The following is a 26699-nucleotide window of genomic DNA, read 5'->3' as shown; positions in this document are numbered from 1 at the left end:
CCTGCCTCTGATACAGCCTCATGATGTGCTTTTGAACACAATATAGCCTTTCAGTGTAATTCTTGATCCACACTGATGGAAAGAACTCCCTTAATGGAATCTTCTTCTGTCAGCAAAATCAGAGATCAAGCCCTTCCAAAATCAGTGACATCTCTTTCCTATTCTCTAGTATCTGGGTTATGTGGCATCTACCAGTATTCTGATAGCCCCTCAAGCCATGATGGTAACTGAGTTCTCAAAAGTTCTGCCAGTAGAACATAAGTCCCACAGTTAGCTCACTCTGGCTAAAAAACTTTTGAGACTAGGCTCAGGCAATAGACCATGTCTTATTACCTGAGAACCAATGTAACTAAGAAGATGTGACTATTAGGTAATGATTTATTTTAGATAAAAACAATAATGAATCATAAAGAGCATTTTCTAAATTGTTAAGGGGATTGCAATCTGCACTGGTGGAGGGCATATCCATACCAATGAAATCACAAACCTTTGACCTATTAAAGTTTATGCTTATGAGAATAAAAGGAAATATTAATGGTCAGGTAATAGATATTTAACAATTTCATATTTTAATTGAATGACTTTAATTTCTATTCATAAATGTAAAAACATGGAAGAAAGGAGGGGTCCAGGTAATTGAATATATATTTATATTTATAAAGCATAGAGGTAGACTAATAATAGAAAGCATACAAAATCTCTCTTCAAATCTTGCCTCTAACAATTATTATTTTTGTGACCACGAAAGTAGATTCTCTGAATCTCGGTTTCCTCATTTGTAAGATAAAGACAATAATACCTGTGTTACCTCACATGGTAATAAGGGATTAATGTGGGGTACGTGGAAAGAATGCTGGAGTTTAATTAAAAAAAAAACCCGAGTTTGAATCTGTGTGTTGGAGGAGTCAATAGACTTCTCTAAAATTTCATTTTTCTTATCTGTAAACAAAAGGGTTTGGACCCTACTTATGCTTTTTTAAAAATATTTTACAATGTTTCACATGATAGTTTATTTTTCTATAGAATTTATATGGCTTCTGGAACTACCTGTTATAAAGTTCATGGGTATTTCAAAGCTACAAAAATCCATTTCTGCATATTTGTTGAGGAAAGAGAAGAATCATTTAAATTCGCTTAAAAAGGAAATGCTAGCTAGATAGGAGTAGTAAACCATATATACTTTACCCCAAGGAAAACTGTAACATTCTGGCCTTATTAATAATGTGTTACTGAATGTCATCTGTAGATCAGCTGTGTACCAAAGAGATGAAATTACCACCTCCATAAGATTTTGTTATTAACAGGATCAGATTTTAGGATGCAGAAATGAGGAGAAGGAAAAGGAAATAGCTAGATTTCTGCACTACTTTGTGTCCAGTTTATATCTCTTCTTCAGTCAGTTAAGCTACTCTGAATTAATTAAATAAAAAGTTCTGTTCCTTCCCATACTCACAGCTCTCTGTTCTTGGGTAGTTTACCTACCATCCTCACTGCCCACCACACTTGTAACCACAAAGTTTGGGGTTCATTTGTTCTTAGTTGTTTCTTTTCTTAACCTTGGCTTCCATATTTCCCTTCCCTTTAAAAAGAAAAAAAATTCTGGAAGGACACCTAAAGAAGACATTTTGGATATTTAGCCTCATTTTTTTGATCCCCCATGGTCAAAACTTTCTATTTGGGGAAAAAATTAAATATCAGAAAGTCTCCTTCCCTGGACCTGCATTGCACTGAAGTTTAGTCACTGTAAGGCTGCTGCTACAGCTGGGAAAGAAAGTCAGGGACTACATTGGGTAGAGTAAAAGCAGCAATTCTGAGGTACCTTTTAGATAATGAAGCATTGTTAAATTAAGTGGGGAAAATGGAGATACAGTGGATTAAATATAAGTATGGTTCATATTGTTCTTTATAATATTAATTTTTCTTTTTGAGAATACTATCATTCTTAAATATATCTCATCTTAGTAGTTATTTCCCATTCTTTGTCCTTCCTTCTACTCTCATCATAGAATATTGAATTTTCCAAAATAGTGAGTTCTGGGTTTTAATAAGGGTATAATTTCTCCTGTCCTTGGTGTTAGAATACATTTCTTTGCCAAGACACTATTTTAATATTCTTTTTCCATGTAGGTTTGTAAACTATGTAGAGTTGTTGGGGTTTTTTCCTTGATGGTGTCTATAAAATTGTGATCTAGTCTATGATGATTCTTGAAATGTGCCACTCTGAGAAAATGGAATATTTTTACACTTTGGACACATCAAGGAAAAATATGGATGGAAGATATTTTTTAAGCATCAACCTGGTCTTCCAACTCCTCACCCCAGTTCTCCAATCATTGTCATATTTCTTCTGATTTCATATTCTATGCCCTATCATGTCCATAAAATATAATTTTGACATTTAGGTAACAGTTTGGCTGTAGCTCTGTTTAGAAACATTGGAAACCATATAAAAAATAAGTTTAGAATTCTCTGGACCAGTGTTTTTAGGCTATCTATGTGCATGTGTGTTTTGAAATTTTTTCTGTAACCTGAAGATGTTGTTTTGGTCCCTTAGCCTGATATAGATAAGGCAGTGGAGGCCGCAAAAGCAGCATTCCAGAGGGGATCTCTATGGAGACAAATGGATGCCCTAAGCAGAGGCAGACTCCTTCACAAACTGGCCGACCTCATGGAGAGGGACAGGATCATTTTGGCAGTAAGTGAAATGCTCAATAACAATAAGAAAACTGCAAAAAAAAAAAAAGAGTTGACTGATTATTTAATTCTCTCCTGCCATTTAACATACCAAAAAAGAAAAAAAAAATGGGGACTATTTTCAGCTCAAATTGAGTTCTATTCAGATTTTAATGGCTGTTTGGCAAAAATGGACTTTATATTTTTTCATTTGTCAGATTTTTTTCTCTGATTTTTTTGAAGTTCAACTTCTTAACCAAGAAAGCACTGAAGGCTAATACAAATAAGTCAACCAGTTCTTAAACCTAAAGACATTCTCAGGTCTTCCCAAAACAGAATGGTAGAGTAGAAAAGGACACTGAACCTCAAATTGGGATGTCTGAGTTTGAAGCCATACTTAGACATATATTAACTGAGTTAGCCTGTACAAATCACATTGTCTCTTATTCCTTTGGTTTCGTTAGATTTAAAATCATGATAATGACAGCCTATCTAGCTCAGATTTATTGTGAAGAAAGCTCTTGTAAATGTTAGAATTCTATACAAATGAGTTAGTTTTCTTTAAACTCACTGTGGTACAGAGCTTATCAAGTGGCTCCACAAAATGCCAGAGCTAACTTTGTCTCAATGTTTCTTATATTGTTGGTCAGTCAACAACTTTTATTAAGTTTATCAGGTACTACCTTTTATGTGCCAAGCACTATACTAAACACATTGGTCATCTATGCCAACTGAGACCTATTTTGAATTTTGTGGTTGTTGATTCAGTCATTTTTCAGTTATGTCTTACTCTTCATAACCCCATTTGAAGTTTTCTTGGCAAAGATACTGGAGAGTTTTGCTATTTCCTTCTCCAGTTCACTTTACAGATGAGGAAATTGAGGCAAATAAGGTTAAGTGACACCTAGGGTTACAGAGCTGGTAAGTGTCTGAGACCAGAATGGAATGCAGAAAGATGAGTCCTCCTAATTCTATTCCTGATTCTACTATGCCTCCTAACTTTTCCCATTTTGAATAGTTAATGCCCAAATTTTAGCCACAGATTACATAATAAGATACTTCATAAGATTGTCTTTTTTTTGATCACTGAATTGAAAAAATTGGATCTCCTCTCTCTAGTTTGCTCCTATCCGTGGTGGGATGAGAGGTAGACTACATAGCATTTTCAAAGGATTTGGACAGTATCCACAAAGACAATAAAATTAGTTTCTTTAGGGTAGTGGTTCTTTAAACACACACACACACACACACACACACACACACACACACACACACCCTCTTCACATCTAATTCACATCTAATTTATTGGAAGTGTTGCTATCAGGAAAGCAACAGAATAAGTGTTCCTACCGAAACTGGAGTCTTTCACTTCTGAATTTGTTCATCTGGCAAGTTCACCCCGAGTGGGAGTGAGGGTTAGTGCCCTACCAAAGTAAGCATTTCTTGCCATTAGGCCTCTGGTTTCTTCCTGCAAAGAAGGCCAGTTTCAACTCTTAAGCTGCCAAACTGGCTTTTTAAAACATCATTTTAACCAAGATGATCTCATATGTCTGACATCTCAACATGGACTAATAACTTGGTTATAGATTCTACCATAGGTACCCCCCACCCTTAGTGTTAATGCAAAGATCTTCTTAGAGAACAACAGTACAAAGATAACCTTCATTTTTGATCCCTTCTGTTGTTCTCACAAAATTATGATTTGATAATAAAAAGAATATTGGAGGATCTCATAACTAGAAGGAAGAGAGTTACTTTGCATTAGGGTCATATTGCCCACAAGAAATAAGAGCTATCCATTTGCCATGACATGAAAGGGGACAAGAGAATTACTGGCAAGTATGGTAAAAACCACATCATAGGGAAATGCCTATCAAACTCTACCTTGATATGGTTTTTCTGACGGCAGCATTTTCACACAGTGAAGTGCTTCTTTTAGTCTTGTTAGCATTTCGGTTTTAGTGGTTTTGACAGAACTGTTTACCCATTTCTAGTGTAAAATGTTCAGAAACAGATGTGGGTGCATCTGGTGTCCCTGGAATTCTCTCCATTACTGATGTGCTTTAATCACAGAGTGTAGCTTTTTGCGGTTTTGACTTCTGGGTCCTCCCTCAGAGCTGCCTTTTAAAATCTCCTTTTCAACCTGCTGTTCCATCTCTAGACCTCACCCATATAGGATACTCTGTAACAAGTTGTGGGGCAAAGTTGATGATGTCAACAGTTTTCTTCTAGGATAAAAAAAATTATTTTGTGTACTGTAAGTTTGAGTTCTAGTTATTTAGAAGGTAGTTTGTTTAGTTTAATGGTTAACTCAGGAGCTACCAATATAATAATGGGGGGGTATTTAAACCATGTGCAAAACCTAATGCATTGGCCCCACTACTGACATTTTTTAAGGATTAGGGGTTAGGGGACTATGCTGTTCAAGTCCATTGTGGACAAAACAAATCTGGGAAGCTCAGATGCTAGAATAATAGACAGAATTTCCAGGGGTTAGTAGACTGCTGGGTTCTGTCTCTGGAAAAGAAGAAAGAATATTGGGTAACTCAAAGGACATCCAACACATGCTTCCCTGCCTGCTTAAGTATGCCTATATTTGTGACCATTTTTGGCTATTTGATTCAAACAATATTTATTAACTCAATAGAGGTACCAGCCAGGGTAGCACAGGGGATAGAGTGGTGATTCTGGAATGAGGGAGACCTGATCTCAAATCTTCTTTTAGACCCTTACATAACTTTGAGTAAATCATTTAACTTCTGTCTGCCTTAGTTTCCTCAACTATAAAATAGGAATAATAAAAGCACCTGCCTCCCAGGGTTGTTAGGAAAACAAAATAAGATAATTTTTGAAAGCACATAATACAGTGCTTGGCACATAGTAGCACCATATAAATACTATTCTTAATATTGCTAATTGGATGGTATTAAGTACCTGTCAGCAACATGGTAGTTGCTAGGGATACAAAACAAAATCAGTCTTTGCCTTCAAGGAACTTCTCTTCTACCTGGAAGTGGGGAGTGATGTTGGGGTGAGGATAGACCAGAGACAAGATAAATGCACATTCTAACTCCAAAGTAATTTTGAGAGAGGGAAAGCATGGAGGAGATCATGAAAAGTTTGTGCCATGGGACATACAAAAAAAGCTGTCACTGGACAGAGTGGTTGTTTATTTTATTAGAAACACTGAAGCCAGCTCCAGTGTTGAAAATAATTACTGAGAACAAACAGGCTGTATAACAAGGTTCAATAACTAAAGCTGTTCTGTGAGCTGACTCATTTGGCTTCAGCTGGAAGAGGCAGCACCTGTGTTGGGTCTTGAAAGATGCTAGAAAATTCCAAAACTTGGATTTAAATAGGGAGTGAATTTCAGGCATTGGGAACAGCCTATGCAAAGACAAGGATATAAGGGATATGGAACATTGAGTTCAGAGAAACTAGTTAGTAGGCTAGTTTGCATGGAATTTGGAGTATATGAAAGACAGAAATAGGAAATACATCTGGAAAGGTAGGCAGGAACTATCATTCCTGAGGTTCACCTTGAAAAGCAAAAATTTCAAACAAAATTTGCATCAACTTGAGGCTGCCATGTGGTCTGATGGATGGCACTTGAGAATTAGAAGCAGAACATTGCAATACCAGTCCAGGTGCAGCCCTGATTCTTACTAAGCAGGGTCTATATTTTTTGCCTCAGTCTTATCTATTTATTGACAAAAAAAAACTATGGAGTTCTCAGGGAAGTATTTGGAAAATTATTGATTCCTACTTACAGTATTGTGTCCCTTTAAAAAAAAAAAACAGGGAAGGAAAGAAAGGAAAAGTGTGGAATTTTGGAACAGGACTTGGAATCAGGAGACCTATATTAAATTGCAGATCTACTTAATAGTTGTGTGACTGTGAGAAAATCAATCTCTCTGAGCCAGCCTCAGTTTAACCCTTCTATAAAATGGAATGAATAATACTTATACTGCCTATATCACAGGGTTGTTTTCATAAAAGTGTTTTGTAAACTGCAAATCATTCTGTAAACGTGAGAGATGGTTATTAACAAGTAGTAGGTGTTTAATGTCGGGACTCTATTAGTATCTTACCATTTACAGACATGAAGACTCAGACTTTGAAGAGGCCCAGGTATTGCGTCTAAATAAATCATTTACTGGTTGTCAAGAAGTCAAGCCTTGGGCTATGTGGCAGTGTAGCAACTTCCTGTATTTAGGGACAACTGAAAGTTTCAATGTTAGGGCTTTAGAAAAAGCTTGAACTGGGAGGGCTTGTCTGTCGAACAAAAAGGGTTCTCTTAAAACGATGCTGAAAATAGAAAATAACCCCGTCATTTAGTAGTTGCAGCAGCCTCAGTAGATAATAATCGCCCTTATCATGGAGGAAAAAGTCTATTCAGCTTCTATTTAGAACTAAAGTATTTGAACACCAGCAGAGTATGATTTCATCTTTGTTTAGACATTTAATTCTACCAGGGGATAGCGCTTCTCTTGTGTGCAGAGACGTTCTTTCCAGAAGAACGTCAGTTACTCTGCAGTGACAGAAGCCAGCCTGTGTGAGGGGGGAAAACTCATTATTTTAAGTAAGCCCAGATTTTTTCTTTTTCTTTTTCTGTCATTATCCTTCACTTTCCAAAGCTGCCACTGGACAAAGTGGCTGGCTATTTTATCAAAAACACTGAAAGCCAGTCCCAATATTGAAAATGATTCCCGTGAACGGATAGGCCCACATGACAAGGTTAAACAACTAAAGCTGTTTTGTGGGCTGAGTCATTTGGCTTCAGATGGAAGATCAAATGCTAAACTTTATTTCTTTCCAGTGATGCTTCAAATTAGTTTTGAATCCGGGTGGTCCCACCAAGATGCATGTAACTCATCCCCCTTGTCTGGCTGGTGGCCCAACTCTTAGGTGTTTTAAAATAAAAGCAATACATGCCAACTTTGGTTAGACTTTAATATTTTTAAGTAACTTTTCTTTCTCTCTTTCCTTCCTTCCATCTTTCCTTCCTTCTTGCTATCTTTCCTTCCTTCCTTCCTTCCTTCTTCCTTCCTTCCTTCCTTTTCCTTCCTTCCTTCCTTTTTTCCTTCCTTCCTTCCTTCCTTCCTTCCTTCCTTTTTTCCTTCTTTTCTTCCTCTTTTCCTTCCTTTTTTTTTCTAAAGAAAGTACATCTGTGAATGTGGGTCATAGAGAATAAAAGTCAAGGGACTACCTTGTATTCTTATTCATGTAGATGTCACAAACTAGGAACTTGAAGGGTAGTAACTGACATGCTATTTTATTATTGTTACAGACTCTTGAAACAATGGATACAGGAAAACCTTTCCTTCATGCCTTCTTCATTGACTTGGAAGGCTGTATCAAAAACACTCAGATACTACGCAGGCTGGGCAGACAAGATACATGGCAGAACTATTCCAGCAGGTAAACTAGGGTAGGATTGAAAGTTCTCTTGTGAATTGCTCATGTGGACCAGGCTTCTGAGGCACAATCTCTAGTGTTACTATGAAAAAGAAAGCAATATTCAATTATTTTTCACCTTTTGTTCTTGAAAGCTTTAAAGTGGCTTTGGACTAAAAAGTCTATTCAGCTTCTATTTAGAACTAAAGTATTTGAACACCAGCAGAGTATGATTTCATCTTTGTTTAGACATTTAATTCTACCAGGGGATAGCGCTTCTCTTGTGTGCAGAGACGTTCTTTCCAGAAGAACGTCAGTTACTCTGCAGTGACAGAAGCCAGCCTGTGTGAGGGGGGAAAACTCATTATTTTAAGTAAGCCCAGATTTTTTCTTTTTCTTTTTCTGTCATTATCCTTCACTTTCCAAAGCTGCCACTGGACAAAGTGGCTGGCTATTTTATCAAAAACACTGAAAGCCAGTCCCAATATTGAAAATGATTCCCGTGAACGGATAGGCCCACATGACAAGGTTAAACAACTAAAGCTGTTTTGTGGGCTGAGTCATTTGGCTTCAGATGGAAGATCAAATGCTAAACTTTATTTCTTTCCAGTGATGCTTCAAATTAGTTTTGAATCCGGGTGGTCCCACCAAGATGCATGTAACTCATCCCCCTTGTCTGGCTGGTGGCCCAACTCTTAGGTGTTTTAAAATAAAAGCAATACATGCCAACTTTGGTTAGACTTTAATATTTTTAAGTAACTTTTCTTTCTCTCTTTCCTTCCTTCCATCTTTCCTTCCTTCTTGCTATCTTTCCTTCCTTCCTTCCTTCTTTCCTTCCTTCCTTCCTTCCTTCCTTCCTTCCTTCCTTCCTTCCTTCCTTTTTTCCTTCCTTCCTTCCTTCCTTCCTTCCTTTTTTCCTTCTTTTCTTCCTCTTTTCCTTCCTTTTTTTTTCTAAAGAAAGTACATCTGTGAATGTGGGTCATAGAGAATAAAAGTCAAGGGACTACCTTGTATTCTTATTCATGTAGATGTCACAAACTAGGAACTTGAAGGGTAGTAACTGACATGCTATTTTATTATTGTTACAGACTCTTGAAACAATGGATACAGGAAAACCTTTCCTTCATGCCTTCTTCATTGACTTGGAAGGCTGTATCAAAACACTCAGATACTACGCAGGCTGGGCAGACAAGATACATGGCAGAACTATTCCAGCAGGTAAACTAGGGTAGGATTGAAAGTTCTCTTGTGAATTGCTCATGTGGACCAGGCTTCTGAGGCACAATCTCTAGTGTTACTATGAAAAAGAAAGCAATATTCAATTATTTTTCACCTTTTGTTCTTGAAAGCTTTAAAGTGGCTTTGGACTAAAAATTATCTTTTTAAAAAGTTTTAAAGTTTAAAAAGTTTTTTTTTTTTAATTTTTGGACACTGGGTCCTAATTTCCTTCCCAAGCTGTAAGAACAGAGGCCATTCATGAGTTGGGGTCTACTGTGGATCATCTCAGAAGCTTTAAACAGCTCCATTAGTGACCAGTACACCCCTCTTTAGGTAACCTAGTAGTACACTTCTCCACACACCCCTACAGCCCATACCTATTCAGTTCGCTCTCCAGAACTCATCATATTGGTAGTCAATTTAGTGCAGATAGAGAATTGGCTTTAGCCTCCTGCCTCTCAGAACTCCTAAGCCTAGGTGATCCACAAGCCTCAAGCTTCCCCCAGCAGCAGTGATTACAGGCATATGCTACCATAATCAGCCAAGGATTACTTTTTATCATCCACATGAATGTTTTTCAGATTTTGCTTGACACAGAATTATTATCCCAAGTTAATATGTACATGTATTTGCTCTCCCCTTTCATTTCTCTTACAGAGGAAAATGTTTTGTGTTATACCAGGCATGAACCAATAGGTGTATGTGGAGCAATTATTCCCGTAAGTATACTAGCTTTTCCAAAGATGTTATGCCTCAAGTTCTTTGAAACAATGTCCAGAAACATTGCTTTGTTCAAGGGGGATGATGCCTATAAAGTACTTTGAAAACTGCAAATTGATGTCTAGATATGAATTATTATTGTTGAGCTAAAATAAATTAATCAAAGCAAGCCATTCTTAGTTTCTCTTCTTCAGTCAACTAAGTATTTATTGAGCACTGATGAAGGTACTAAGGTTATACCAAAAATAAAAACCTCTCAATGAAACTGACACTCTGATTTGGAGAGACAATAAGTACTTAAAGAAATATATTCAGAAAGAAGATAAAGAAAATAAATACCAATAACAACATTTGGGAGAATCAGGAAAGGCTTCATGTAGTTTCTGAGCTGCATGTTGAAGGAAGAAAGGGAGTCTATTGAGTTGAATTCTATTTATTTAATTCTATTGAGTTTGAATTTTTACACTGTGTAGCATGGTTGAACCTAATTGGTTTTTTAAAGGCTGAAAATTAGGTATAAAAATCTATTTTTTTCTGGTAGCTTGAGGACATTGACTCAGCTGTTGTGAACCTTTTGTTTGTCCAGAATAATTGGGATAGACTACTGCCTTGAATGGAAAACTTGAAATTGTCTGAGAATTAGAGCAAATTCTAATCAGAAAAAGGCATCATAGTTTAGCCTAAACTATGTTCAATTCACGTCCTTCAGACTGTTGGAGGGCCGGACTATAGTAAAAACAAAAAGTTTGTTTTGTGGGCTTTTAAATAAAGAAACTTCATAGCCCTGGGTGAGGGGGATAAACGTCCTCAGCTGCTGCATCTGGCCGCGGCCGTAGTTTGAGGACCCCTGGTTTAGAGGATGGAGAGTCAGCCTTAAAGCTATGAAAAGTTGTGTCCAAGCCAGGATTCTGACATATCCTGATGTATGACCTGGGACCAGCACCTAACCTGCCTTGGTGTGACTATAAGTTACAAAGAAAGTGCCAGCTTGCTTTGAAAAAGGGAATTCCTTCAGTTCTCTGTAATTATGAAATCACAGTTCCAGTTCCTAGTGTTCTCCTTTTCTAATTATTGAGAAAGTGTTTTGTTTCTTGTGTAAAGGTGTGAGCCACAGCTCATTGGAAGGCAGATATACTATTATAGGGCTAAGATTAGATAGATTTGGAATCTAGGCCCTATGTCTCCCTTACCAAGCTTAATTTCTTTAAAGATATACTTACATATAGATATGATTTCCCATTTAGTATGAACCATATGTATTATCTATTAGTAGGTCTGTGCATACAATGTTCAAGTGGCTACTATTTCATATATGATCTTTTCAGGGAAATTTCAACATCTACAGTTAACTAATTTTTTCCCCTGTTTCCTTTATTACTTGGCCTTTCTGTTTTATTTATCTCAATTCTTTGGAGACCTTACCATCCTTAGCCAAGTCCCTCACACAGGTTTCTGCCCCTGGGGCTGCCATGCTTCCTCTGAGATATCAATATATATCTGTCTTATGCTACCTGCTTCTCAAAGCCCCAGGTAATTAGCTAATCTGATAAAGGAATCCCTTCTAAAGACATTTTAACCTCCATCCCTGAGGACAATATCTTTCTTTTGCTGTTTAATCCATTAGCTGACAAATGGTGAGAATTTTAGACTGTGATGAATAGGTGGAAGAGTGATTTATGAGTAGGCAAGGCCTTGTGATAACTACAAATGATTCTATACAGGTGGCCACCTACTCCAGCTATATGAGGATCTCTCATAGAAAGGTATTGGTATGCTGATTATTTCTTCTTTTGGCTATCTGGGACTTATTGAACCTATCCTATAACAGTGGTCCCACTTGGGTAAACTCATTTGGTTCACTCAACTGAAACTGCTGTTTCCAAAGTTATCAGTGACCCAATTGCCAAATCTGATGGCCTTTTCCTCAGTCCTTATCCTTGTTTATTTCTCAGTATCATTTGATAATTTCAACTATCTTATTCTCCTGTAACAGTTTCTTCTCTGGGATGTAGTGACCATGCTGACTGTTCTCCTCCTATCCATCTAACTTCTTCTCAGTCTCCTTTGTCACATCTTTACCAAGTCTCCTCCAAGTTCCCATATATGTGGGTATATCCTATTGTGGGTTTTTTTAGGCTTTTTTCCCTATATTTTCTCACTATGGGTGAGAACTCACTGATGAGTTCATCAGCACTTATGAGTTCAACTATTAACTCTCTGTAGATGACTCCCAAGGCTTTATATTTAGAAAATGTCTCTCTGTTTAGCTCTAGTCCCTCAGAATCCATTACTTACTGTGTATTTTAAACTGAATATCCTGGGGGTTTCACAAATTCAACACATCCAATATAAAACTCATTACTTTCCCCAAAATCTTCATGAGTACTTTCTTACTGCATGGACAGAGTGAACTTAGTGTCAGGAAGACCAACGTTTCAATCCTACTTCAGATGCTTGATACTTGTAGTCACAATCTTTTAGCCTTAACTCAATTATAAAATGGAAAAAATAATAGCAACTAACAGCGTGGGTTGGGAGAATCAGATGAAATAACATGTGTACTACTGTCAAGGGCACCACCAGCTTTCTAGTCATCTACAATTGCAACTTTAATGTCCTTCTTAACTTGTCCCTCTTTATTTACTCCACATAGTCAAGCACTTGTTAAATCTTATCATTTCTATCTTCACATTTCTTACCTATATCTTTTTTCTTTACTTATACTCTAGTTCAGGTCCTCATCATTTTTTGCTTAGATCATTGCAATGACTTCAGAATTGGTCTTCCTGCCCCAAGTCTCTCCCCACTCCAATTCTGTACATAACAACCAGAGAGATTTTTCTAAAGCACAGATCTGATCATATTTTATCCATCCTCAGTAAACTTCAATGAATTCTAATTTCTTCTAGGATCCCATATACACTCTTCTGTTTGGAAGTTAACACTTTACAATATAGCCCCTTCTTAGGTTCTGACCTTGTTACATAGTACTTCTCATGCATTCTACAATTCAACCAATCTTTCCTGCTTGCTAGTACTCCAAATCCCTCTCCTTGGTATACTTTTTTTAACTGACTGTCTCCCCTACTTGGAATGTTCTCCCCCTTCACTTCTGCCTCATGGAATATTTGATTTCCTTCATGAATTGGCTCACAAGCCTTCCTGAGATCTTGGTTACATTACCTGTACTCCAAGACTGAGTCTTATCTGTTTTGTATGAGTTTTTTATGAGCCCATTTTGTGCATTCTGTATCTCTCCTTTTAGAATGTAAGCTGTTTTTGTTTTTATATACCAAGTGCTTAGTATAATGTAGGTTCCTAAAAATGTTTTTTGCTTGATGTGGTTGATTGGGAGAGAGGGAAGAGAAAAGAAGAGGCATGAGCAGAGATGATAGAAATTAAAATAATCTGTTCATAGAGGTAGCATGGGTGTGATGGAAAGAATGATGAATTTAGAGTTTGTCCTGGATCATGCATCTAGAACTAGGTTTGAGGATAGTCTCTGACATTTACTGTGTGACTCTGGGCAAGTCATTCCACTTTGCTGAGTCTCTGTTTTCTAATCTGTAAAATTAAATATTTGGATACAGTGATCTCTAACTAAAGTCCCTTCAGGCTCTCAGGCTCATTGCAATACTTGATTTCTTTCTGTCTCATTTAGACTCACATAATCATTTCTGGTTTCTGAAGCCTTTCTAGCTCTAGTAGAGGAGATCTTAATTTTTTTTGTAGGTACCATTGACCCCTCTGGCAGGTTGGAAAAGCCTGTGGTTCTCTTCTCAGAATAACATTTTAAAATATATAAACTCTGTGTGTGTGTGTCTGTGTCTGTCTGTCTGTCTTTGGTCTAGAATTATGGATTCTATTGAAGAAAAAAAAGGTACCAGTTAATAGAACTTCTTAATCCTTTTTAGACCAAACATCATAATAATAGCTATATAGTGCTTTAAGGTTAGCAAAGCACACTATTACTTCATTTGATCATCACAACAAATCAGCAAGGTAAGTCCTGTTAGACTAAAAGAATAGAATGTTTTCAACTGAAGTTGAAAACAGCTACTGTGGCTATTATTAGTCTACCCTAACAATGGCTTCATCATTGTCCAGGCACATAAATAATGGTTCCATTTTTCCAAAGATCCTTTTTCTCCCACCAATCAAGTCCTTTCACTCTGTGTTTCCTTCTTAGCCAGTAGATGTCACTGAAGGGAAAGGGGTGATGTGTAGACCATTTCTTTCCAAAGTCAACTTCAAGACAATGTCTATTTTGTTTCAGTGGAACTTCCCATTGATGTTGCTTATTTGGAAGATGGCACCAGCCCTGTGCTGTGGGAATACCATCGTTATTAAGCCAGCTGAACAGACACCCCTAACATCACTTTATCTTGGATCTTTGATCAAAGAGGTAGGATGTCCAAAAGAAAATATTTTGTGTCCTTAATAGCATACCCACTCCTAGGAACTGAGCCATAAGGCAAGATAAAACTGTCCCAATCAAGATTTACCTAACCTAGTGTTGCAAACTTATTTACAATTGAGTGGGCTGGATATTACTCCCTAAATTTTGCTTGGCAACGTAATTTTTTTTTCCATTGCTCATGGTTGCTGAATTAGAAGATATTCTATTCCTTCCAGTCAGGCTAATGAGGGCACTTTAGTTTTATTATGGGTTCAATGTAATAATTTAGAACCAAATGTTTTGCTTAGTGAATTTACAAGAGAATGAATGCTAAGAAAGGTTATCAGGAAAAGAATAGAATGTGTTAGAGGTTCTTCAGGCTTTGCCATTGTGGGTTAAAAATCTCTCTGCAAGGGGTGATCTGCTGTATTATTGCTTGTTCTGGCTGAAATCACAACACACTAGAGCAAGCCCAGTAGACCAAAGTCTTGATTTCAAAAATAATTGATATTTGAAGGAATTTGGGTTTGGATTTTATTTTATATTATTTTTGTTGGGAGGAGGGGAAATGGTGAAAGTAAAGTAACAGAGAAAAATACTCAGTAGTCTAGGGAAAAGGAGACCTGGACTTTAAATCTGTTTCCCCTTTTTCCCATCAGTGCTATGACAATGGAAAATTCATTTTGCTTGGGCTTTAATTTCCTCAGCTATATAATGACAGGTACAAATGACATTGGTGTAGAAAGTCCTTTCCAGCTCACATCATCTGCAATCACCAAGAGCTACATCCAGTTATAGGCCACTTCTAGGACAGAAAAGTAAGCATATTCTCAAAGGAAAACCTCACAAAATATTTTTGGTACTTGTTACTAATTTTTTATTTGTATCAGGAATTGAGAGAAGAGAGTGATTTAGATTTATTCTTATAATATGTTTAGCACAGTATCTAGCATATATTGGGTGCTTATTTAAATGTTTATTTTCTTCCTTGAGCAAGGGTTTGGGGATTTGTCTTTGGTTTTTGGCTTTGCTGTTGCACTTCACATGCCTCATTATTGCAAACAGAGTAGGTTACAACAATTCATAATTCGCCAGATTCTCACTTGGCCTTCTACTAATGTTTGGAGACTTAATTCATATTTGTTTGGTTTGTGCATTCCAAACCATCAATCCGGTTTAAAGAACTTTTCTGGAGGAAATGAAGATAAAGCTTATTATATCTCTCCAAATGTGGTCACCCTAAGCACATTAATTTCTGTGGCAACATGTGTAACTCATTGGCAAGCAGAGAATTGACATTACCTTAATATGATATATGGTTTCACTTGATTATAATTAAGTACCTATCCTTTGTAGAGGCACTGTGGATGAGACTGTTAAATATATAGTTAAAATCTAGTTATAATACATATTACATTATAATATATATAAAAATAAAAAAAAAACACTATCCATTGTTATTTTTATCTCCTGGATTAGTAAGTAACAAGACTACCTGAAACACTGTAATGTCAGCCAAGGTCTTTGTATCCTTGAGTCAGTCAGTTACATCTGGACTCCGAGTAGTTCTTTGTAATACCATCTTGGTTTCTTTTAGGTGGGATTTCCTCCTGGAGTAGTGAACATAGTTCCAGGCTATGGACCAACAGCAGGAGCAGCGATTTCTTCACATCCTAAGGTTGATAAAATAGCTTTCACTGGATCAACAGAGGTATGCTTTCCCTGTCTCCAAATATTGGTATTTGTCACAAGTACATTAAAGAAAGATCTGCATGCTCTAAACTATTGGTATACTAAGTTATATTCCATGTTAATGTGAAGATTTTTAAATAGTTAAAAAGTGTCGGATGTGTCTCCAAGCTAAATACAAATCTAACATATAATTGTTCATTTTTTAAAATTCTAATTTGTTTATTAATTCTAATAATGTTTGTTAATTTTAAAATTTATTTGTTTATTTCAAAGCCACAAAATTACTTCAATATCTGTTTCTAATAACTCTGTCTCTGGGGCTAAAATTTAATAGTTAAATTCAACAAGCAGTTATTAATATTAAGCACATAGTATGTGCAGGACATTGTGCTAAGATTGAAGATGGAGGATGAAGATAAGGACTAGACTTGTTCTTTCATTGTTGTTTGTTCTTTGTTCTTGAAGATGAACATGACATCAGAAAGGTGATTCTATGACATGCAAGTGAATTGGATTTAAGTGAGGAAGGTTGGACAAGGTCACCTGCTTCACTTTCTCCTCCATAGCCATCTAGGTCCAGGCATATGATAGAGATCAGGAGGACTGGAGATGGCCCTAGATACAATGGAAGACCTTGACCTTTTTAAGCAAAGGTCTTTCTCAGGTCCCAGTTTGACTTGTGATTTCACTGGAAGAGTGTTCCCATGTGAGGAACTCCTGACCAGTGCTGGCCAGCATCTATTCTTAAATTTACAGTCTTCATTGTTCAGAGCCCCAAGAGTTTAAGGGATTTTCCCTGAGTCACATAGATAATATATCAGAAGAAGGTTTTGAACTCCGAATTTCTGGCTTTGAGGCCAATTCCTTATCTATTATGCCATACTGTTTCTTACAGGCCTAGAGTTGCAAAAACAAAACATGAAAAATAGTTCCTACCTTCTAGCTTACATTGCATCCAGGGATTACAAGTACACACAAATAAATAAATAAATACATCATAACTTAAGGGCAAAGAGATTAGCTAGGGAGATGAAGAAAGCCTTGTGTAGGAGGTAATGCCTGAGCCAAATCTTGAAGGAAGTGAGGTATTCCAAAAGGGGGAGGCAAGAATTGAAGACATTCTGTGATTGGGGGACAGCTTATACAAAGTCATGACAGTGCCAAGTTTGAGGAGAAGTGAAGACGCCATTTTGGCTGGAATGTAGAGAGCATGAAGAACAAAAGTGTGAAATAAGTCTGGAAAATCAAACTGGTGCCTGATTGGAAAGGCTTTAAATATAGTTTTATCAGCTTCATCACAGGACTAGAATTTCTGAGAAAAATCCAAATTATTTTTACCCAACAAGGTAGCTAGTGATGATGATATTATGAAAATGTGCTTTTACTTTTTACTATTTTAATGTTAAAGGATGAATTTGATAATACATTGAATTATTTTATATCTAGAAGCAAAATTTTGTAGCTCTGTGATTTATTTCTTCTTTCTTATGTCACCCTAAGTGCATTACACCATAAGAATGTACCTAGACACCATCCATAAATAACACACTTATGCAAACCCTGTTTTTCTTTCACTGGCTCTCCTTATGCAGAAATATTCTCACCTGAGAACTATTTCAAATCTCATTTGGGCCACTTCCCATGAGCATGTTGGTGTTTAAAATGCAGTTATACTGCTCCCCAATCCTGATAAAAGACCATTTTTCCTGACAAAGACAAATGTAAACATGATCTGGTTGTGTACAAACCTACAACCTCATATTTTATATTTAAGTTTTATGCCTTTCTAATAAAGAAACTGGTTGGATTAATTGACTTTCTGTTATATTTAGGAGATCATACTTTACTGCTAAATGTTATATAACCTGGAAGGCATTTCCATAGAATGACTTCTAAGATAATCAATCAATAAGTATTCATCAGATACTCTTATATGCCTGATATTGGGAATAAAAATGCAAAAAACTGGAACAATCCCTATTCTCAAGGATTTTACTTTTATTCAGAGAGTATAAGATAACCAGTTCCTCTATTCCTAGTTGTTTAGTCTGTATTTTTTACTTAATATGGCAGATTGGAAAATCCTTTTCTCGAAAATATGCTTAAATATAAACAGGATATGAGAGTTGAATAATCTAAGTCATTTGTCTTGGACAGGCTTTTTGCATGGATTTTGCCTTTAAAAAAAACTAATTCTGCATTTTTTTTTCCTTTTCTTGTGTTCAGCTGCCTTCATCATTCACTGTTCCCTCACTTGGTATTTTGAATTTTACTTATTTCAGGCATTGAGTATTAGTTATCCTAAATTTTACCTGTTATTATTAATTAGCCTGCTATAATTATCCTTCTATGCACAAATATGCAAAGTCAATTCTTGTGAAGACAAGTGACTGTCCTAATAGCTCTATATCTAAGCTACCTAGCTAGCTGAGATTTCCTTCAGGAAGGATACCTCAGAGGCAATGAATCAGAGTTGAAAGAGCCTTTAAATGCCATCTAATCCAATATTTTTCTGAAGAAAAAAAAAAACATTTCCCTGTTATTTTTACATACACACACACACACACACAGCCATTCAACATTTACCAATAGACCTCTCATAATGGAATCTACACCTTGGAGGCAGACCATTTTAACCACTGGATAGCTCCAATGTCAGAAGTGTCTTCTTTATATCAAGTTTTAAAATTGTCTCTCTACAACTTTCATTATTCCACTGAGGTCCCAGTTCTGCCCTCTTGGTCCAGGCAGAGTCAGTCTATTCATTTTTCAGTAGGACAGGCCTTCAGAACCATCACTCATTCCATTTATTTTATTGCTGTTTAGTTGTTTTTGGTTGTATCTGACTTCATGACCCATTTGGGATTTTTTTGGCAAAGCTACTGTAATAGTTTGCCATTTTCTTCTCCAGCTCATTCTACAGATGAAGAAACTGAGGCAAACAAACTTAAGTGACTTACCCAGGATCTGAGATCTACTTTGAACTCAGAAAGATGAGTCTTCTAACTCTAGTCTGGGGCTTCCTCCATTATATTACCTCCATTGTACTACTGTGCTATACTCATTCTATTAGGTTAAGGCATTCCTTCCTAAAAGCTTAGTTTTTAATACAAAAGTAGGAAGGCTGAAATATTAGTTTTGATGAAACTAATTAGAGAACAAGGTCATAAGAGAAGAGGATTGACAGACCAAGTAAATTTTGATGAAAGGGTAACAGAGGAGAATTTGAAAAGGATCCTCAATTTTGGGACAGCAAACTGATAAATCCCAGACTGGCATCAGGACATCATTGAGTACATAGTATTGATTGTTCTTCACCATACTGTTTGTTCCCATCTGAATGTGTTCTAGCTTGTGTATAACCTTTCTAAAATATAATACCCTGAATAGAACACAGCACTGCAGGTATAATCTGACCAGGGCAGGATTATAATAATAACTAACACATAGCACTTAAAAATTGTCACTGGGCTTCATAAATATGTTTTCATTTGATCCTCACAAGAACCATGTGAGGTCACTGCTGCTATCATCCTCATTTTCATACATGAGAAAACTGAGACTGCTAGAGATAAATTATTTATCAGGATCACACAGCTGGTAAGTTTCAGAGGCAAGATTTGAATTCAGGACTTTCTGACTAATTTTAGTTCGATATCTGCTTTATTCTCTTTTTACAGCTAACAATAGTATTAGCTTGAAGGGCTACCATATCACACTGTTAACTCATATTTGACTTCTAGAACCTCTTATTTCCTTTATTACTCTCTGTCAATGCTGAGACCAGTCTAAACCTGTCCTTTTCACTTTCAGGTTGGAAAGCTCATCAAAGAAGCTGCTTCTAAAAGTAATCTTAAAAGAGTAACTCTAGAGCTTGGAGGGAAAAATCCATGTATTGTTTGTGCTGATGCTGATTGTGAGTATCTTTTAGTGTCCGAAGTCTTTGAGATTTTCCCAATGGTGTTTTTATTCTCTCTTAAAGAAAGCTAGATAAGTTGTTATTTTTTTCCTTGTACCTGTTAGGTCAGATCCAAATTTTAGCAATTCCCCATTACAATAACCCTTTAGATCTGTAAGGTGAATGAAAGTCTCTGAATCTAGGTAGTAAGCTAGGTCTAATCCCCAATTGACTTTCTACAACTTTTAGGCATGCTATATGACAGTCATGATAGTAATAACTTATCTATCCTGTATTCTACAGAAATACAGTATTCTAAATTTATATTTATGTAAATAAACATAAAAATATAAATAAATAAATTTACATATATAAAAATATTTATATAAATATATAAAAAATTTATATAAATTCTATTTATACAGTAGTTTACAAAGAGTTTCCTTCCTGATCTCTGACAACCCAGCTGACAGGTCAGGTATTGCAGATGAGAGTATCCTGTCTATGGCTGCATAGCCTCTTATATGTATGAAGCAGACTTTGAACGTAGGTTAGTGTCCTCTACTTTGTCACGTTTTTCACTTCAGTTCCATCAGAGAAGTCTGTTTACCTGACATCACATCCCCAAATGCTAAAGAAGAATGCTCTGTTGTTGGCAGCAATTCAACACCTAAGAGCCAGAGTCAAAAAGGGAAAATAGGTTCCATGGAACTTTAACAATTCTTTGTAAGGTCAATGGTTTCCTTCTCCTCCATTGGATAGTTTTAGGAGAAGCAGAAAGCCATCAGCTTCCCAGAACCTACTCCCTGTGTTCACTGATGCCAGAAATTACTTTACCAGGGGATAAAGGCTTTCATTCCACGATTAGAGACAAAGTTTGAAATGCAAATACTCTTGGAAAAATTATAACCCTGACTTCTGACTCAGTATTGTGTATCTGCCCAATCTCAAATCCTTTTCAAAGAGCAGATTTTAGGGAGGGACATTAAGTGAGGGGAAGAAGGCACCACAAGAAGAGAGGGTACAGAAGGGGGAAGCTGGAAGGAGTGGAGATAAATTTTGCCTGGAGACCACTCTGTGTCTTATAATAGCAGCCATTGTTGCTGATGTTTCTATATCCACCTTCAACTTTCACTTGCCTGTGGTTCAAAGTTGGAGTATAGAAGTAAACATCTACAGGACTCTTGCTTCAGGTTCATGAATCTCAGCTTTTCCTTTTTCTACTAAACTGAACATTCAGGGCTTCCTTCCCTCCTACTCCTCCCACCCCTCCCACTATTGGGGAGAGGGTCAAATAGTCATAACCACGCCTTTGATTTGTATTAGACTGTTGTCTGTGAAATTCCATATAATTAATTCTTGACATAATTGGAATCACAGGCGTGATATAAAGCTAAAAAGTAGCAGAGTAGACCACCCCCCCTCTTCTCTTCCCTCCCCCACCACTATTCCAGCTCCTCTCAATAGCACAGAAGAGGAATTCATTATAAGAGAAGGGATAGGAGTATTTCAAGTTGACTTAAGGCAGGGGCCTGCAGAAGGATGTTGCTTCCATGTTCAGAGGCTCCTAAATGCAGTTCTGGAGCTATGCTGCTCTGTGGAAACTTTTTAAGTTTCAGTTTTCAAGTTAGAAAGGACTGATTCTATATTCTGACTAGAGAGGAAGTAAGTCCTTGGAACATCTGGTCCCATTTCTCCATTGAGAAACCAGGAAACTATCTGTGCCACTTTCTTTGGCATTTTACCATTGAAGACTTTGCTAAGCAGAGTTATATTGTGTTTGAAAACAAAGATTGAGGGGAATATTTATTTAAAGTGTTTTTAGTTATATTAGAAGTATTGCTTAGCATACAAATAATATGCCAGTTCTCATTGTTACCTACTAAAGTAAGTTTGATGTCTCCTAAATAGTTCAGTATAATAAACATTAAGGGTCTAATGGATAAAGAGCAGTTTTCTGTCTTTTAATTAGATACTATGCTGGGATAAGACAGGGCCTGTGCTCTGATGAAGCTCACAATTCAGGCAACAGTTTGCTAGGGTAGTTGGTCCTAGTTTATGGGATCACAGCTTCTCTCTCCTTCCCCCTCCTTTTCTGTCTCTCTTACATTATTTTTCTGGGTCTTTTTTTTTTTTTAGTGGATTTGGCAGTGGAGTGTGCCCATCAGGGAGTGTTCTTTAACCAGGGCCAGTGTTGCACAGCTGCTTCCCGAGTGTTTGTGGAAGAACAGATCTACCCTGAATTTGTCAAGCGGAGCGTGGAATATGCCAAGAAAAGACTCACTGGAGACCCATTTGATGTCAAGACTGAACAAGGGCCACAGGTACTTTTATGTGTATATTTGTGTCTGCTTTCTCTTTCAGTGGGTAAAGACTACTCAAAAGAGAGTACTTGACTATTAAGCTCTGACTTTAATCAAGAATCCAGTTACCTACATTTTCTACATAAGAAGTTTTTAACTGAAGATTCATGAATGTGGGTTGTACATACATACACACACAGTATTTTATATACAGCATATATATATATATATATATAAAATGCAGATATAAAACTGTATTTCAATATATTTTTGTAGCCCTGTGTATTTCATTTAATGCATTTAAAAATATTAACCTAATGAGAAACTCATTAACCTCAATAGTCCACGCAAGTCTACCATTTTACAAAAATAGATGAAAAACCCTTGATTATCATCAACTAGAAAGGTCTAGTAATCTCCATTTTTCTTGGAAAGAAGAGTTTGACCTTCCTGCTCAGGCTTTCAGCAGGAGGTAGCAGTAGCCAATCCAAGACAGGGAACAAAAAGTAATTTGAGCCATGATGAATTGTCAGGGTGCACCGTGAATATGTGAAACTATAAGTTCAGTGTCTGAAGGCTTCCCCATTGTTCTGAATGTTCCCCGATGAGTAGAAAGACTCATTAGTGAACATGTCTCTGAAGGCTTTATTTATAGGGCGAGAGGAGATGACGAACTACAAGGTTTAATAAGCTATTCCATGATCTGTATCCTGTCTCACCTTCTTGCTATTATAAAGCAGAATAGATGGATAAATATTTAAGAGATACTAGACTGGCCATTCCATGCATTATTGAGATGGAACTGACCTTACCAACAACAACCTGATTTGTCTTCTGATTAGCCTCTAACCACCAGTGACAGGATGACAAATCATAGGTAAATGTTTATTAAAAGCTGGTCCTGTCCAAATCAAAATGAGGATTCACAAACAGTGCTGTGAAACTTCTTTGATAAAACATTTTTAAAGTCCTTACACCAACTCTGTGAGTTAGGTGCTATTATTATACTCATTTTATAGCTGTGGAATCAGGGCAGATAGAATTGGTCACATAGTAAATGTCTGAGACAGGATTTGAACTCAGGTTATTATATCCCATATTCTAACTCCTATGCTACCTAGCTGCCTATTTATAGAATTTCAAAATCAAAAGAAATTATATGGACCTAATCAAAAATTCTTTCTACAAGATCCCCGAAAAGTGATCATCCAATCTTTATATGAAGACTGGAAATGAGGGGATACTCATTCCTTCTTAAAGCAGTCCTCTTTCAAATAACTATATTATTCAGTCAACACCCATTTTTAAATACCTGCTATGTGCCAGGAACTAGTCTAAGTACTAGGGATTTATCAAGCTAAAAATTATTTCATTTATGCACACAATGAGCCTATGTTCTGTTGGGAGGGACAGTGTATACATATACAGGATAATTTATTTTTTTGAAAAAGGTACCAGATGGTTTAAAGGAAAGGGCACCAGCATCTAGTCAGATTAGGAAAAGCTTCAGGTTGTCTATATTTGATCTGATACTTGAAGGAGTCCAAGGATCCTTAGAGGCATTAGGAAGGAAAAAGTGTACAGGTGTAGGGGACATTGGTGTAAAGGCATGAAGATGAGAAATGAAATATTATATTTAATAGCCTAATTATAAGATCAAAGAACTCAGTATTAAAAAGGCCTCAGAGGCCAGCTAATCCAATGCAACCTGAATAAGAGACCTCTCTGGGATAAACCTGAAGACTCACAAGTTTTTATTCTATCTCAGCTTAAAGAATTCCAGTGGGAAAAATCTACGATCTCTTGAGGTAGCTCACTCCACTTAATAATAGCTCAAATTACTAAGAAGTTTTCCTTTAAATCCAGTCTAAATTTGGTTCGTGTAACTTCTACTCCTGCCCCTGGTTTTGCTCTGGGACCAAGCAGAGTAAATCTATCCCTTCTCCACATGTTGTTCACCTGTTTTAGTTGTGTCTAATGCTTCGTAATCTCATTTGGGGTTTTCTTGGCAAAGACACTGGAGTTTTTTGCCATTTCCTTCTCCAGCTTATTTTGCAGATGAGAAAACTGAGGCAAACAGGGTTAAGTGACTTGCCCAGGATCACACAGCTAGTAAGTGTCTGAGACCAGATCTGAATTCTGGAAGATGGGTCTTTCCTGACTTTGGGCCTGACCCCACTGTCCACTGCGCCACCTAGCTGCTCTTTTCCCACATGACAGCGCTTCAAATATTTAGAGACAATATGTCCCCTTAAGTCTTTTTCTTCCAAAATAAATGTTCAAAATTTATTAAGCATCTACGACATATTAAGGTTTGCTCTAGGTCCTGATGAAACAAAACAATATCTCTCTTCAAGGGACTCATCTTCTACTAGGATACAACATCTATAAGAATATAAATATAAGATCCTTATAAAAATATTTCTAAGAGGTAGAGAATGCTAATAATGAGAAATCAAGAAAAGTCTCGTTTTGAAGGAAGGTATTCTTTCAGATGCAAGAGGACAACTTTTGCAAAGGCATGGAAGCAGGTGATAGTGAATATCCAGCAGACCCATTTGCTGAGGATGGAAAAGGTGTGAATGAGAGGAATAAGGAATAAAACAGAAAAGATAAATGGGAGCCAATCTGTAACGAGCTTTAAATGCCAGGCTGGGGGCTTTGTAATTTATGCCAGTGACAATAGGGAGCTACTGAAATTTTGGAGGTATGTAGGCATTATGGTCAGGTCTGCGTTTGAGAACTATCCATTTGGAAGCAGTGTGAAGCCTTGACTGGAGAGAGAAGAGACTGGAGACCAATAATGAGGCAGGGGAGGTGAGATGAGATTTTGAGCTACAGTGTTATCAAGGGATAAAAGGAGATGCATTCAAGAAATATCGTGGCAAGATTTGGCAACTGGTTGGATATGTGAGGTGAGCAAGAGTGAGCATGATACCGAGGTCAGGAATTCAGGAAAATGGCAGTGCTCTTGAGAGAAATTGGGATATTTATTTTAAGGAGGAGAGATAATGTACTTTGTAGATCTGTTATTTTGTGATCCAATGATCAATTCTGTGAATTTTGTGTCCTCTTTAGAACCTAACCTAGTGCTCAACAAATACTAAGCATTTGACAAATGTTTATTGAATTAATAATAAGTGAAGATCTATTAGTCATTTTGAGCAGTTCCACAGATATACATCCTTCTGGCTAAGGGTATGGAAAGGAAGTCTTTGAAAAGGAATATTGTGATTTGTTTCTGTTCTCAGCACCAGTCCCCTGCCCCTAGGCTAATAGGGTTATGGCATTATTACCAGACAGCTTTTGTGGGCTGGGATTACTATGTTCTGCCTGTATTCACTCATTCCCAGTTGCTTCCATGAGTATGGCCCCTATGAAGTACAGCTGTTAGTAACCCATAAGCCATCAAACGAGTTGCAGGAGTTTAATTTCCAAATGAGATGGAAACATAACCACAAGAGATTATTGAATAAACCACCACATTAGGGATAATCAAGCTTCCTGCAGAAAGATGTGAACTGATCCCTTGTGTTAAGGAAAGTCTTATACCTGATTATGATTTAAACTTCTTTCTCTCCAACATATTTGGTCTTTTAGTGTGAGAAAGATGACAGAAATCCTTGGCCTAATTGTGTCTTTTGGAAGAACAAAGCCAAAAAAAGTTGGTATTGATTTCATGAGTCCGTCTGATGGTGTTGCTAAACTCGGTTTTTCAAAGCTCACTTAAATAGTCCAACTCAAGAATATTATTCTAGGAGACTGTTGGATTTTTCCTTCATGTGTCTTTTCATCTATGGTAATAAGATTTTGCTTTGCAAGAAGTTCCAGCTGTCTAAATATTCCAGACTCAGTAATGTAAAGAGGCTAACTGATCTAGTTTGGTGTCCACCAGAGGCAGAGCACTCATTCAGATTCTTAAAAATTATTCAAGTTTATCCGGCAACTTAGCAACAAGGCAGATAAACAATATGCAAGCCACCTGGCCTGTCTGGGCTCCAGTTTACTCCCCATCTTGAGTTGATAGTGGTCTTTTAATCTAATACCTTGGGATCTCATATTTTTGTACCACCGCCTGCAGCATTTAACTTAAGTTGAAATTTTCCAGAGAGCTCTACGACTTAAAACAATGGCTCATCCACTAACGCCAGGAGACTTTATTTTCGGTGTGTGAGATGTCCATTAAGAAGCATGCTTTGAAAAACAGATGGATTTTACTAGGGTGAATTAGGTAGACAGTCAGTAATCATACACATCATTTGTATTTTTTTAAACTGTGCTAGTTGCTGGGAGAAATAAACTATTAAATAAGACAAAGTTCTGCCTCCATGAGATTCACTGACTAGTAAGGAGAGACCAAAATTCAAAAATAACTTTCAAAGAAAATTGTATATGCAAT

General features: G+C 36.9%; 1 protein-coding gene across 1 annotated transcript in view; it reads left to right on the top strand.

The window, feature by feature from the left end:
* ALDH1A3 (aldehyde dehydrogenase 1 family member A3) overlaps positions 1-26699 on the top strand; it is a 49365-nt gene that overhangs the window by 8797 nt on the left and 13869 nt on the right. The window contains exons 3-9 of the mRNA XM_051980983.1: positions 2555-2695; positions 9159-9288; positions 9946-10007; positions 14285-14413; positions 16005-16118; positions 19913-20015; positions 22137-22321. Coding sequence (XP_051836943.1) covers positions 2555-2695; positions 9159-9288; positions 9946-10007; positions 14285-14413; positions 16005-16118; positions 19913-20015; positions 22137-22321 — 864 coding nt within the window. The remainder of the gene's footprint in view (positions 1-2554; positions 2696-9158; positions 9289-9945; positions 10008-14284; positions 14414-16004; positions 16119-19912; positions 20016-22136; positions 22322-26699) is intronic.

Source organism: Antechinus flavipes, chromosome 2 (genome assembly GCF_016432865.1).
Source record: "Antechinus flavipes isolate AdamAnt ecotype Samford, QLD, Australia chromosome 2, AdamAnt_v2, whole genome shotgun sequence".
In the NCBI taxonomy this organism is placed as follows: Eukaryota; Metazoa; Chordata; class Mammalia; order Dasyuromorphia; family Dasyuridae; genus Antechinus; species Antechinus flavipes.
The sequence above is the reverse complement of the archived record's forward strand: the minus strand, read 5'-3'. Positions and strand labels throughout refer to the sequence as shown.